This window comes from Alnus glutinosa, chromosome 7, assembly GCF_958979055.1.
Source record: "Alnus glutinosa chromosome 7, dhAlnGlut1.1, whole genome shotgun sequence".
Classification (NCBI taxonomy): domain Eukaryota; kingdom Viridiplantae; phylum Streptophyta; class Magnoliopsida; order Fagales; family Betulaceae; genus Alnus; species Alnus glutinosa.
Genome location: NC_084892.1, coordinates 3,190,052 through 3,205,711, shown reverse-complemented (window position 1 = coordinate 3,205,711; position 15,660 = coordinate 3,190,052). Strand labels below are relative to the sequence as shown.

The 15,660-nt window shown below is 37.6% G+C and overlaps 2 protein-coding genes across 2 annotated transcripts; both read right to left on the bottom strand.

The window, feature by feature from the left end:
• Window positions 1-2,914: 2,914 nt before the first annotated feature.
• LOC133872643 (uncharacterized) lies at window positions 2,915-4,290 on the bottom strand. The gene is made up of 2 exons (XM_062310223.1): window positions 3,484-4,290; window positions 2,915-3,391 (listed from the first exon to the last, which is right to left on the bottom strand). The coding sequence occupies exons 1-2, from the start codon at window positions 4,288-4,290 to the stop codon at window positions 2,915-2,917; spliced, it is 1,284 nt and encodes a 427-aa protein (XP_062166207.1).
• A 7,119-nt stretch (window positions 4,291-11,409) lies between these two features.
• Window positions 11,410-14,578, bottom strand: LOC133872419 (1-aminocyclopropane-1-carboxylate oxidase homolog 4-like). Its single transcript, XM_062309923.1, has 2 exons — window positions 13,025-14,578; window positions 11,410-11,844 (listed from the first exon to the last, which is right to left on the bottom strand). Exons 1-2 carry the CDS (start codon window positions 13,859-13,861, stop codon window positions 11,584-11,586), a joined length of 1,098 nt encoding a protein of 365 aa, XP_062165907.1. The 5' UTR covers window positions 13,862-14,578; the 3' UTR covers window positions 11,410-11,583.
• Between the last annotated feature and the right edge of the window lie 1,082 nt (window positions 14,579-15,660).

The following is a 15,660-nucleotide window of genomic DNA, read 5'->3' as shown; positions in this document are numbered from 1 at the left end:
AAAAGACAATATAGTTGAAGATGAGATCGAGAAAAAAATATTTAGAGAAATTTTTATGGAATGAGACGAAAAGAAAAAGTCGTGTCTAAGCGCTATCTATGTAGATTTCTTCAAGTATCTTTCTCCGGAAGAGCCGAATGCTATCTACGTAGATTTCTCCAAGTATCTTTATTCGGAAGAGCCGTGTATGATATATCGCAAAGAAAACTCGAGGACAAGTTTTTTTCAAGTGAGTGTCTGATATAGGACGGAATTTACTAATATTTTCATTGAAAACAAAAATAGAAAAAATGTCAAAAATAATATTGGAGCAGGACTGTTTGATTATAAGTTTACTTGTTCGCAGACAATAGAAGTACAAAAGGAAATACTTGATCGTCAAGCCATGATTTTATTTTATTTTATTTCCTTATTTAGAATTAAGATTTTATTTCCTTTACTTACTATGACTAGATTTGCTTTATTTATTTATTTTCCTTACTAGGATTAGATTTACTATTACTACTAAGAATAGGTTTACTTTTATTTATTTTGTAATATTTTTCTTTTTAGGAATAAGTTTACTATTACTATTAGGATTATGATTATTTTCTTTACAAGTATTTCTCTTCTATAAATAGGCTTGCTTATCATGTAAAAGACTCAATTGAATTATTATAAAATCAGAGAATTATCTCTCAAATACTCTGCAGAGTTTTATTTTTCTTTGGGAAAACTGCAATTTACCCCCCTGATGTTTACACGAATTTTCAATTTTGGCACCAATGTTTAGATTGCTTCAATTGCACCCAAGAAAGTTAAAAAAAATTTCAATCCATCCCCTTCCGTCCAATTGCTTCGTCTGATGAGACGGAAATGGACCCATGTGCGCGGCAAGTGACTTATATGCAGATAACCGGACGAAAATACCCTCAAAAAATTGAGCCGTTGTTTTCTAAGTCACCCGTATTGTTTCATGTATATTTGGTTCAAATATTGTTTCAGGAAAAACAAGGGTTTCGAATTTGAAGGCTGACGGAGACGATGGACGCCTCGACACAGGACTCGACCCCTGACCAGATACCCGTCTGTTCTGGGCAATCGATTGGGCACTCGAAGGAGAGGATGGAAGCAAGGTCGGAGTCCCCACAGAGTGTTGCCACTTTTTCACGGCAACGAGTATGCTACTGCGAGCGGCCGATGAATGTGAAAACGGGGCACACGAGCAAAAATTTCGGAAGAAGGTTTATGGGGTGTGAAAATTGGAAGGCAAGTAGTACTTATTCTGATCGATTTTAGGGTTTCATTTTGTATTTGGGAGTTCAAATTTGCAATTTTATAGTCGGCTTTTGAAATCTGGCTTTTCTGCATATATACCATTCGATGTTGGATTGTTGGTGCTAAAAAGTGGCAAAATCTGGAATGCATTCCAGACAGGTTGGACAAGTTGCAATTTTTTCATTATTTGTTGTGTTTTGCAGATCCACAGAGATTGTGGTTTCTTTGAGTGGGTTGATCCCAAAATGTGTGCACATGGTTAGAGGGTTGTTGGTCGATTGGTTGAGTGGCACGAAAGTTTGGTGGCAGAAACTAAACGATGTGAAACCATGGTTGAAGTAGAAGTTGGGAAAGTGAAGACCGAAATGGAGAAAGAGATTGAGAAGGTGAAGGCCGAAGTTGACAATGAGAGGAACGCAAAAATTGCAAATACCGTAAAAAAATTGAGATTTGGGGGATCAAATTTGAAGCAGTGAAGAAGAATTACCACACAATGCTTGTGTGTTCGTGGATTTTATTTGCATTGTGTTTCTTCTTCGGACATGCAGCCAAAAACCAGGAGGACAATAGGGTTGGTTATTTGAGGTTGCCTTGAGTTGTATTGTTAGACATTTTTTGTGCACTTCTATGGGGCCATAGAAGCTAGAAGTGAACCATTTTTTGTGCACTAAGTTGTGTTGTGGTATTTTGGTTGCCTTATTGCATGTATTTAAGTAGGATTGTTTGTAGTTAGAGCTGCTTGTATTTATAAAGTAACAGAAATTTATCCCATTATATTTTTCACACTATCATTGATGGAGTTCATGTGCTTGAGCATCTTAAAATACGGGGTCGATTTGTTTGGGCTGATGAACCTCGAGTCCCTTTCTTGTTAGTTGCCTAAAATGTCTTCAATTTTTAACTAATTGTAATCAATCCGGATACGTATAATTCAGATTAGATATAACAATACAAGTATATAAGCACACAATTTGGACCCAAAAGGTAAAATTATATTCAATGCTAATGATTGCAATTTAGCTAACCGAATTGCAATCGATTTGGGCAGCTAATGAAGAAGGATTAATTTCAATGGAGTCTCATTGTCCAAACAGCCCATTCGAAACCCTTTCTCATTAGTTTCATAAATTGGCTACAATTTGGTCAGCAAATTAAGCCGATCCCAATACACATAATTAACATTAGATATAATAATCAGAAGTATATAAGCACACAATTGTCAATTGGGTCCAAAAGATAAATTTAAAGCATTCTCTTCAAAGTAGCGTAATTACATAATTCTCCCTGTCCCATATCAACCGCATGACACACCCAAAATTTATTTCTCCAAAATCAGTGTTGACCTGTTCATATTGTTAATGCATTCCAAAACCACACAAATATCAAAACCTGCAATGCATTCCAAAACTACACAAATGTCAAAACCTGCAATGCATTCCAACATCATAAAACACATTGTAATCATTACACAAAAATAAGCAATTCTGCATTGCTAGTACTGTCTATCAAACACAACCACCAATCCTGCATTTTTAGTACTGTATCAAACACACAACCACCAACTGTCAAACGCACAACTACCAATTGTCAAACACATAACTACCAATTGTCAAACACAGATTATGCACATGTGCATTAAATACAAGCACATATTTAATTAACGCTTCCATTCTGGCCTCATTCTCTTCCTCTTCGCTTCAGCAATCTCAATTGCCTTTTCAACAGTGGCCACCACACGTTTGCCCTTGCTTTTGGATGCTGGATTAGTTGCTGTCCCACTGGTTCCCGCACTGCCACCTCGAATTGCATGGCCCCCTCGGATTGTAGGGCCACCTCGAATTGCATGGCCCCCTCGGATTGTAGGGCCACCTCGTTCATCACTATCACCCTCAGTTAGATCAATAGGTGTGGTGGGACCCGGTTTGGACTTCCCAAAAATAGCCGCGACCCTTTGTGTCTTCCGTCTCCTTGGAGGAGGTGGGACCGGATTTGTTGTTGCTAGTGGAGGTGGTGGGACTGGATTTGTTGTTGCTAGTGGAGGCGGTGGGACTGAATTTGTTCTTGCTGGTGGAGGCGGTGAGACCAGATTTGTTCTTGTAGCCTGTGTAGGAGTTCTTGAGGTGGTACTTTGTGTCTGTTCCAAATGAGTCAAATAAGGTGTGGGACTATCAGTATGCATATAGTACATAATAAAAAATAAAGGATAATAAAGATTAATAAACTCACACTGTCTGGAGGTGGGGTAGGCAGCACAACACTTGCTTGGGTACTTCTCATTGGACATGCCCTTTTATTGTGCCCTCTGCCCTTACACATGGAGCATTTCATCCTAGCACCAAATTTTCTCATTCTGTTTGGATTTTTCGGATCTCTACGTTCATCAACTTGCCTTTTTCTTACCTTCTTTGGTCTACCCGGGGCCACTCTTGATACTGGGGGTTCCAACTTGTCATGCTGGGTTGGTATCCACTGCTCTTGACTAGGCATTGGGTATATAACTGGCTCATATGCTTTCTTGTACATCTCCACAGTGAAGTACTCATCAACATAATCCTCTGCATTCTTACAACTATGTCGAATAGCAGCACATGCATGCACACAGGGGATTCCAGACATTTCCCACACTCTACAACCACAACTTTTTCTCCTCATGTTGACTACAAATTGTCTACCATCTGGACCAGTCACTTCAAACATGTCATCACCAGCATATAGGGCAACACAGTCCATTGATTCATTCCGTATTGCATCCAACTTATTTTGGATTTTAGGAGTTAACTTCCCTGTCAAACTTTGAATGCCATCCCTCTTAGCCTGGTATCTCCTCATCAACTTTTTTCGTATCTGCTCCAGCATGGTCAAGATAGGCTTATTGCGAGCCTTTAGAATGTATGAGTTAAAACACTCATATATATTATTCTGCAGAAGGTCACACTTTGAATCCGTAGCAAACCATACTCTTGACCATGTACTAGGATCAATTTTGGCCAAGTACTCATGGGCATCACTCTTCATTCTCTTCAGCTCACCCATTACCCTTAGAAAATCCCCTTCAGTGTATGCAGAAGCTGCAACCTATAACTTCTCCTTTAGGGCAATTCCTCTATGCCCCCCTAATGTCCCTATAGTTCGCATAAAGATGCCTTACACAAATCCTGTGATCGACGGTTGGCATGACATAATCAAAGGCTGGCATTAGACCCTACGATCAAAAAACCACAGCATTAGATTAAGAATGTTAGACATTTTAAAATAAAATGAGATCACACGGGGCACTAACCATGACTTACCTTCTGTCGATCCGAAATAAATGTTGGCCTGCCATGCCGCTCATGGTTCCCAAGATCAGACACTAGGGTTTCCAAAAACCAGATCCAGCTGTCCTTAGTCTCAGCTTCAACTACGGCATATGCAATCGGATACATGTTATCATTGCCATCACGTCCAACTGCAGCTAGAAGTTGCCCCTTAAATGGCCCTTTAAGGAAACACCCATCCACCCCTATCACAGGCCTGCAACCTTCCAAAAAGCCCTTCTTCATGGCTGCCAAAGAACAATACAGTCTTTGAAACCTTGGATTCGCCTCGGGTACTGTCCTATCCACTTTCATCACAACACAACTTCCTAGGTTGGTTGCTCTCAAGGTCTCACAATAGTCCCACAAGGCCGCATACTGACCCTCATGGTTGCCATATTTTTTTTTATTAGCCTTGATTCTTGCCCTATACATCATGCTCGGATTCACATCTATCCTCCATCTTTCTTTCACTTCATTCTGTATCACATGTAATGGCATGTCGGGCTGAACTCTAAACTTATCAATCAGTTTATCGGCTATCCATGTAGAGTTTACAATTGAGTTCCTAAATTGCCTGCCACACACATGTCTACCTTGAAGGCTGATTATCTAGAATGTAGCTTCATCATCCACCTGTCTAGCATACACTCTATAATTACACTTTGGTTCTTTACATACAACAATACACTTTTTTCTCTCAATTTTTTTAAAGGTAATGTCCTTGCCCCTCTTCAGATTGAACACCCTAACAACCTCCCTAAATGTCTGTATATTTGGGAATCTCATCTTAACTTCCAAACTTGGATCCTCTCGGTCAACTGCATGGAACTCAGACCCTCTTGACTCAGAATTTTCAACTTCTTCATCACTAGCTACTGGTGAGACAAGTATGTCACTTCTAGCCATATCAGAGTTACTGTCATCGTCATCATGACCAACTTCATCTTCATTATCACCATTACCACCCTCTTCACTATTCTCATCATCACCACCCTCTTCACACTTCTCATCACCCTCTTCACCCTCTTCACTATTCTCATCATTACCACCCTCTTCACTATTCTCATCATTACCCCCTTCATTATCCTCTACAGTACCTTGTTCAACCCTAGGATTATCATGTTGTACATTAGAGGGTCTAGAACTATCAACATCAACACCAACATCAAATACGTTTTCAGTATCACTAAGCTTATCATCCCATCAAGGATCATCCAAATCAGCCCTACCTCCATATTCATTATCATCTTGACTATCCTCTTCATCACCTCCTCCATCCCCAAAAGACACAATATATAATTGCAAAATGGCATGCCCATCATGGCAAGCAGACAGGTTCAGCACATCATGGTCTGAAGTAATTAAATGCAACCCATCAGCAAGACTCTTCACGGGGTCTTTAAAATACATTAAATCCCCTAACTTATATCCATATGCCTTACATATATCTTCAATTTCAAAGAAAGATAGTTTATCAAGGTCAACACTATCTTTGTGCAGTTCAACTTCACCACCCGTATACTCACACCCAAAACTCCGGTCAAACCTACCCCCAAAATGGACCTCAACCACTAGTTTATTGTGTGCCATCCTACGAGGTAAATTTAATAAAACATAGTAAGTGACATGTTGTAAAATTAAATAAAGGCCAACAACACATTAAGTGACATATGGGGACCACAACACAGCAACCAATATACACAACCACAACTTCTCATCTGAGGACCACTACTCTTTTTTGAACACACAATACAACAACTAACTTCACACACTGGCACCATTTTTCTCATCTGACCACTGTTGTTTTTTAAACAGACAATACACCAACTAACTACACACACAGACATAATCATGTTCCATTTTCTCCTGATGGGGTAAATTGCAGTTTTTTAAACACCAAATCAACACAAAGCAGCACATCATGCACATGTAAAAGCAAAGCACATGGTCCCATCATCATACAAAGCCACAAAGGTAATTGAAATTCAACAAAACACACGGACCCAGTAAGAAAGCAACTTTTCAATAAAAAATATACAAAGCCAATCATTGAAAGCATCTTCTGAATAAAACAAAGATTTCATAACTCAAAAACGACGGAACCCTAAGCGCATTTTAGTTCGGTTCTTTCGCTTCATTCAAGACAAAATAAAGGAATTATCGAATGAATTTAAAAGATATCATAACACAAAAACGACGTAACCTACTTTTGCACAAAACCCTAAATTTAAAAGAGGGGTCTTTTTATTTGAACATACCTTGATCGAACACCCACTTCGGTCGGTTTAATCACGACAACCCTTAGCCCAAAGTCGATTTCGGCTGAAATTCGTTGGTGATGATAATCCGCAAAGGAATCCTAAATCAAAAATTTGTTGTTGATTCCGGTGATGTTTTTCGGGTTTTTACTTTGCATTTGAAAGTGGTTTCTGAGTTTTTAATCTTTTAAGCGGACACAGGACCGGTCTTTTTTAATTTAGAAAACAACGGCTCAATTTTTTGAGGGTATTTTCGTCCGGTTATCTGCATATAAGTCACATGCCGCGCACGTGGGTCCATTTCCGTCTCATCAGACGGAGCAATTGGACGAAAGGGGGTGGATTGAAATTTTTTTCAACTTTCTTGGGTGCAATTGAAGCAATCTAAACATTGGTGCCAAAATTGAAAATTCGTGTAAACATCAGGGGGGTAAATTGCAGTTTTCCCTTTTTCTTTTAGTCTGCGGGCTTGTTTTATCTTTTTGGATAGAAGACGAAGATGCTTCTCCTTACAGAATCAAAGACGCTGCTTGATCTTTGATTAGTTATTTTAATCTTCCGCTACGTCATGAGGATGGAAGTGATGCCGGAATCGGAGAGGCCCTTCACTCCAATCTTGGACTTGTCGAACTCCTTGAGCTCCTTCATGCGGTCGTAGCCGGAGGTTGCATCAATGGCTGCCATGTTTCTTTAGTGACGATTTGAGCTTCAATTCAGAAAATATGGGTTGCGTCAGATGCTTAATTGGTTTGGTTGAAAAGAGAAATAATTCAGTTCATTTTCTTGTGTCTTTTTTGATCTGAGGTCCATTTATATGAATCCCACAAATTTAATAATGATTATCAAAAGTAAAAGAATAGAAGAAGAACATAAATAAGATGTAAATGGGTTGCGTAAAAGCACTCCCATCAGACTCCCTTTCCTATATTTAGGAAAAATTTCATGAAAAACACAAAAAACTGACCAACGGCAGATACCCTAAATTTGCATTTTTTGTGTTGGGAAGCTACAGTAGCTTCCCAACATATTATTTTAATAACAAAAACACATCTTCTCTATTCTCTCTCCTCTCTCCTTCTTCCTTGCTCCGTCCAAGACTGTCCTCCATCGTCTCAATCGAAGGACCCCATCGAAAATCCATTCACGGCTAAACACAAAAATATAAGATCTTCGTCCCCGTCCTCTACAAGATCTTCGACGAGATCCTCGTCAATGCCACTGACAACAAGCAACGCGACCCCTCCATGAAATCCCTCAAGGTCATCATCGATGCTGAGGCCAACACAATCAGCGTATGTAACAACGGAGATAGGGTTCACGTCGAGGCCAACATGGAGCCGGAGAGCTGGGAAACGGCAACGGAGAAGGCAATTCGGTTGAGGTGGTTGTCGGGGTTGAGGGACACGGTACGTCAAATGTCGAGGATGGTGTGGGGGTTCTGCTCGGACTTGAGGAGGAAGAGCGCGGATCATGTCTTCTGCTTGGAGGTGAGAGGAGTGGTGGAATTTGGGGAGAGGATTGAGGAGGCCTTGGAGAGGTGGCAATGGAGGGTGAGGGAGGCGGAGGCGAGAGAGGAGGGATTTGGAAAAGGTTCTGGAGAAGACGAGAGAGAGGAAGAGAGAAAAAAAAAATGAATAAAGAAATAAAATAAGAAAGAGAAAAAAATAATAAAATAAGATGGAAAATGATCAAAACACTCATAATGCACGACAATGACACAACACCAAGGCACATCGGGGTGGGTCCCACCCTAATGTGCCTATGTTGTACCATTGTTGTGCACAAAGAGTGTAAGGATCACTCCCAAATAAGATAAAGAATGAGTATTTAATTGATATAGAAAAAATTAAGGGAATTTATTGTGGAATATTTTTTTCATTTATGGTGGTAAAAAGCGGTTTTGTTCTTTAAATATAGAGAAAATGGTTGAGAATATGCCCTGTCATAAATAAACGAAAAATATCAAAATGTAAATATGGCTGCTGGTGGCGCCCATAATTATGCACTTAATAGGAACAAAATAAATGGAGTACTAACTGTTCCAGATGTGACATGACTAAAAAAGGTACATAATTATGCGGTTAATAGGGACAATTCAAAATAAAAGGGAACAAAGATTTCATCTTAATTGGGTTGGTGAAACTTTTTTCAATCTAATTTATAAAGTTGATGTGTTTATTTACATGTAAAAAATATATATATTTTTTTTAATTGAAAGATAAATTTTGAAATTTTTTATTAAAAATGCATGTGAGAACCCATATTAGTTAAAAAAAATGTGTTTTTTACATGTAAATAGACACATATTTTTATAGACTCAATCTGATAGTTTTCCAATTGATTTTGTTGGAAAAATCTGTCAAAATAAAAGGGTGCTTTGTCCTTATCCCTTAGCTAATTCAACTATTCAAAATACAAATTTTTCAATTTTACCTCATAACTTTTCAATAAAAACTCCAACAGATTATGTATTATTCTCTTATTTCTTTAAATATTACGTTTCAATGTTTTAAAAATAAAGATAAAAGTAAAGTTATAGAGAGCACACAATCAAAATGGCTTTACCTCTTCTGAACCTAATATGCTAAAGATCGATAAAAATTTAGTGATATTAACTAAAAATACTTATTATGAAGGGTTTGCCTAATCTATTAGAGATGCTCTTATGCGAGAAAATCAATTCCTTACAACTAATTCTTGAATTTACCATTGTTAAATAAATATAATAATTAATTTGAAATGTCAATTATAAGATAAAAATATAGTAATCAGGATATAAGGTGAGCTTCATGTGCTAGTGCTACTATACACGGTCTATCACCTTCACTTCAGGATCTGAATATGGTGCAATAGCCCTATCCTATTTACAATTATTATTATTATTATTAATTTTTTTTTAACGATCCTATTTATAATATTGCATGTGAAAGTATAGGCAGATCCTATCTGTCCGGGTAAGTGTCTGGGTAACGATCTTGAGCCCTACTTGCTATAGTTGTTTCCGAACAAGTGGAGCCCACTCATGCTCTCCGGCAAGGGCGAAGCTGGGGTGGTCCGTAGGGGCTATGCCCCCGTCCCCCCTCCTCCTCTGTTCATTTGAAAAAAAAAAATAATAAGTATAATTTGAATTTCAGTCTATTTGGCCTTTTTTGTTGTTCTTTTAGAACTTATTTGTGTCTATTGATTTTTTGTGAAACGGTTTATAATATATGGATAAATATAAATGAATTGAAGTATGAAAGCATGTCGAAAATAGAGGAGCAAATTAATTTGTCAGCATATTTTTTTTTAAGTTTGTTCTTGAGTGCAGGGAAAAGAAAGATTTTTTTTTTTTAAAAAAAATTATTGAGAATATTTATCTTTACAAGAACTGGAATCTGAATGAATAATTTTTTTTAGGTTAATAGGTGGTGAGGCGTTGAAAACTTAAAAATGAAGAGATATGTGATGGATTGAAAGGGAAAATTGGAAAGTCAAAAAGTGGTCAAATGACGTGTCTTTGCAAGCTGATTTTTTGTTCTCTAAGCCTTTTTATGTGTATATTAATATAATATAATCGGTGGCTTTAGATTTTTTTTTATTTTATTTTTTAGGTTTTTGACAACTACCACAAAAAAACATTAAATAAATAAAGTTTGGCAATGTGTATATAGATCATCTACGGCCTTTAAATTTAGGTCTTGTTTCATTGAGCGAACATCTTGTGCATTTGTTGTAGGCTATATCCAATGAGCCACCCCCTATGACTTGTGAGGGGTAACCAAACTACCCCAAGATTAAAATGTGGTGACCGACCAACCCTTGATCAAAATTGAGATGGCAAAAATCACCCCCAAGTGCCTTGAGGGTGGCACAGCTACTCCATTCAGCCTAAGGGTGGATTCGGCCACTCTATGGCCCTTGGGGGTGGTTAAGCCACCCCCAAGGTCCAACCCTAAAAAAAAAAAAAACAAAAAAATCAGCTAGCCTTTTAGGGGTGAGTTTGATCACCCCATATCGACCCCAAGGGCCAACCCTAAAAAATAAAAAATAAATAAAAAAATTTGCTTTAGCCTTTTGGGGGTGGTTTCCACCCAAAAGGGGTGGTTTCCACCCCCAAAAGACATGGGGTTGGCCGAGCCACCCCAGACACGCCGGTCTGGAGTGGCTGAACCCATCCCCAGGCCAAACATGGGTGGTTGAGTCACTCTCATTTTGGCCAAAGCTTAAGCTTTTAATAATTAAATTTATTTCTTTCTATTAGCTTAAACTTTTAAGAAAAATTGTAATTTAACGCATTGATCAATGATCAATGTGAGGTGATCTCTCTCTTTTGAGTGTGTGATGAATTATATTTGAATATTTTACTTGAATAGTTTGTTGATATTCTGATTAGCTAGTGACTTTAGTGAGGATGTAAATTTTCATGCTCCCCACCCACAAGGCCACAATCAAGAAGAGAACTCGTGACAAGGCTCATAGGGTGTTGGGGTAGCGCACCCTATCTTTGCGGCCAATTTATTATCACAAAAAATAAAAGTAAAAAATAAAAAATAAAAAAGAATAAGAAGGAGGAGGAGAAGATAGTCCTTAATTATTGACTAATTAAAGAGCCATTTTCTAGGACCAACAATATTAATAAAAATTGGATTCATGCAAATAACATAGGGTGCTTCCATAAGTTCAATATACTAATAAGCATGATAGCAAAGCCGGCCGATTAATTAAATAGGGGTCGAGCGATCCCTTTTATTCTACAAAATGCCTGGTATATATGAAACACATATATGTTAGTTTTGTATTTTAATTTTCTCGATCATACTTTTACTGTCCAACCCTTTGCAATAAAAATTTTCCAAATATTCCGACATGGTGAAGTTCCGATAGATAGCTGGCTTTTCCGCTGACAACAACTCAGGCAAAGGTCCATGGCAATCATCTTCCCTCAATTTGTTTACGTTGAAAAACATGCCTATGGAGATTCGTGATTCGTTATAAGAATTAGCCAACACACGGTGTTGTATACTTTTGTACTCTCCATTCGAGATTATCTACAAATAATTAAGAAAGGTACAAACAAAATCAAATTAATTAAAGAACTTGACAAAGCATTACTACTTAATTTCTTATTGATATGAATGCATTAATTGTATGAAGCCCAAGTATTAATATACATGTTGAACATGACCTTTTAATTTAATTTAATTTTTTATTTTTCATTTATAACCTTTACTTACAAATTTTAATTTACTTTCTTCTAATTGATGGTTGGTTTAAATGTTCGCGAAAAAAAAAAAATTGTTTGGCTTAATAAAGATGTCATAATCAGTTAAATTTATGAGTAGCAAAAATAAGGTGGCGTGTTAGTATAGAAAGAGCTATAGCATTTCTCCTTATAATTGACATGGTAATACATAACTGGTGATATAATTAAGATTGTATGATTTATAAGTCAACAACTCAGAGCACTAGCTAGTAGTAGCTTTCCTTAAACATTTCTTCAATTTAAGAAAATCAATCATTTTTTGCTTCTCTATTTAAATGTACCTGGTCTACAAAAGCTTCTATTATCGTTTCCATATATCATTTAAATATTCGTTAAATTAAATCATAGGGGAAAGATAAATGAATGAGAAATGATTGAAATATTGTTTTAAATAAATTTTGGAGGAATGATAAAGGAAAAATATAGTATTTTTATATTAAAATAATGTTAAAGGAACCACTTTTGCTTTCTTAGATCTATGATACAACTTTTGGTTCCTTTGGTGTTTCCTTAATTTTAGAAACAACAATAGAATCTAATTCAGGATTTTTTTTTTTTTTTTTTATGACTTTCTCCTATATATATATATATATATATATATATATATATATATGTGAGGAAAAAAGTGAGATTTAAAAAAGTTGCTGCTAGTACTCTAACAAATTAAATTAACAAATAAATTTTTTTTCTTAATCATTTTATCAATTATGAACAGTCACATCCTATTTATACAGAACTTATAATAAAGTTGTAATAGCCCTACAACACTATATATATATATCCGATGCTAGGAGTCCTCAAGATTTTAAACACTCTTTCAGGTGCAAATTCGAATATGAATTTCAAAAATGCATAAATAATAATATAATAATTCCAGTCGCATGAACTGAATCTACACCGGCCGTGATCAATTGCTGCATTTATATATGTATGACAGAGATTTCTTTTAATATATAGAGTCTTACCTGAAGAAAGTCTCCAACATTAATAATCAAACCTCCGGGCACAGGATTTACGTTTACCCACTCATCCCCATGCTTCACTTGCAGCCCAGGCAAATGGTTCGGTAGCAGAACCGTCACCACAGCCGGATCAGTATGCGATGTAATCCCCACCGTCAGATCTGGTTGAGGACAGTACGGATAACAATGACCCACAAAGAGCCTCGCATCCGTAAACGTCAACTTCTTGAACTTCCCAGTCTCCAACCCCAACCCTTCAGACAGTAACTCCATCACAGTCTCTCCCACCTCGGTTGCACGCTTATCCCATGCTACCACCTCGTTCCTACAAACCTCCGGTATATCCTCCACTTTCGGTGGTGTTGGACCCATCCACGCCTGCAATGAGTCGTGCCACGCAGCTGCGTTGGCGCGGTACAAGTCGTTGTTGCTCGCGTACATCACTCCCTGGCCCTCATCGCGTTTGTAGTACTTGCTTTTCACCTCGTGGGGTTGCTCATGAAACGCTTTGATGGCGTTGATGGTCTCGTCTAGTGCTGACACGGGAACGCCGTGGTTGATCACCTGGAAGAATCCCCACGTTGTGGCCGCCTCTTTGACTTGTTCGACGATTTTGTGGCGGTGCATGGTGGAGTTTGCGTCTGAGAGGTCGATGACGGGGATGTTAGTGTATGCGGAGGAAGATTTGATGTCGGAGAGGGTTTCTGGCGGGTGGACGAAGATGCGAGGGATGGAAGTGATGCCGGAATCGGAGAGGCCCTTCACGCCAATCTTGGACTCGTCGAACTCCTTGAGCTCCTTCATGCGGTCGTATCCGGAGGCTGCATCCATGGCTGCCATGTTTCTTTAGTGATTTGATATGGGTGGCGTCAGATGCTTAACAAGCTCTCTATTTTAAGTTTTTTTCTTTCTTTCTAAAAATTAGAGAAAATTCAAAAATCACTCGTTTATCAACTCTCTACTTATTCTATATTTGAAGAAACAACCTTCCTCTCTACTTCATTTTAGTTATTTTTATATTCATTTTCCTTCTTTCTCTATCATCTCTCCAGCAATACGTGCCCCTCAATCTTGGTCTTCATTCGGTGCTTTCCTCGCAAATCAATCGAAATAACTTTGTCTGAGTCTTTAGCTTGTAATTTGGTGATTGAATTCCAGTTTGCTCGTTTTGTTCGTCTTTCAGACAAGTTGGCAAACACAAGGTGGGTTTTATTTGGCGGTCAAAGTTGTATAGTTTATTTGACTTGGAAATGCTCCATCGTCTTCCTCTGAATTAATTCTCTTTCGATTGTAGATCATACTCGGAGTCGTCGTTACGTTCTAGACCCGGAATAACTGCTGGGTGGATTGAAGGACAAGTTGGGTTTTATTTGGTGGTCAAAGTTAATTGTATAGTTCATTTGACTTGGAAATACTCCATCGTCTTCCTCTGAATTAATTCGCTTTTGATTCTAGATCATACTCGGAGTCATCGTTCTAGACCCGGAATAGCTGCTGGATAGATGGGTCTGGGAGAGTGGCTTTGAAGTTGATGAGCTGCTGGGTGTTTCCATTCGGTGAGACTTGGAAACAGAGGAAAGTGATGGGGATTGAGAACGGGTTGTGATTCTTACGCAACAATATTTACATAATTTTTACACAACACATTCATATGGGGTGGGACTCATGTAGTGGGTTCTGCTCACATGGGTCCCATTCCATGTGAATGTATTGTGTAAATATCATTTCTCATAGAGAACATAGAGCTGCTTTCCTAGACAAAGACCCTCTTCATTTTAGTTAAACTAGAGAGTATCCTGCATGTTAATCTTATTTTAAGGGTAAAATTGTTTTTTTTTTTTTTTTTACATTTTTATAGTTAATTTTACCCTCTAAATATAACCAACCAGATGCTCTCCACTCCGGTTTAACTGAATCGGAGAGGTTCCACGTGATGCTTTCTTTCTCCTCAATTACATTTGTTCGGTATCCAATTTTTTTTTATTTTAAAAATCTATTTTGTTTGGACACAATTTTGCTCTTTGCACTGTTTTAAAAATAGTTTTGTTGGGCACAAGGTTCTTAAAAGATTTGAATCTGTTTTTCTTAATACCAATCGATTTTAGGTGAAATTGCAGCTCACGGTTCGACAAATAGAATCAGCACTAAAATAAAGGTAAACTTCAAAGTCAAGATTCAAATTAATGACCTAACTTTTACTCTAATAATATATTAAATTATCGATTATCTAAAAATATAAATTAAAAAAAATAATAATAATAAATTTAATGCAGACAAATGCTCATACATTAATTTATAGCTTCTATGGTGATCATAACAACTCCACCACAGGTCGACTGTAATGATCATCTCCCATTGATTTTCCTATTTGCGGTTTCTAAAGGTGTCGGCCACCACGCGATGATGATCGATGAATCATGCTTTCCAACAAAAGCGTTGCTTAATGATCAAATAGTAGGTGGCCGGCATGCGCGCACTAATTAAGCCTCCCCCCCACTACGATAATGCCAATCTCTTGCATAAACCTCTTAAAGAATTACAAGTTCAAGTTTGTGATGCAAGATGAGCTAAATTTGCAAGTATAACAACTCATAATTATTTTATAATTAAATTTTAGAAAACCCAATGAATAATTTATA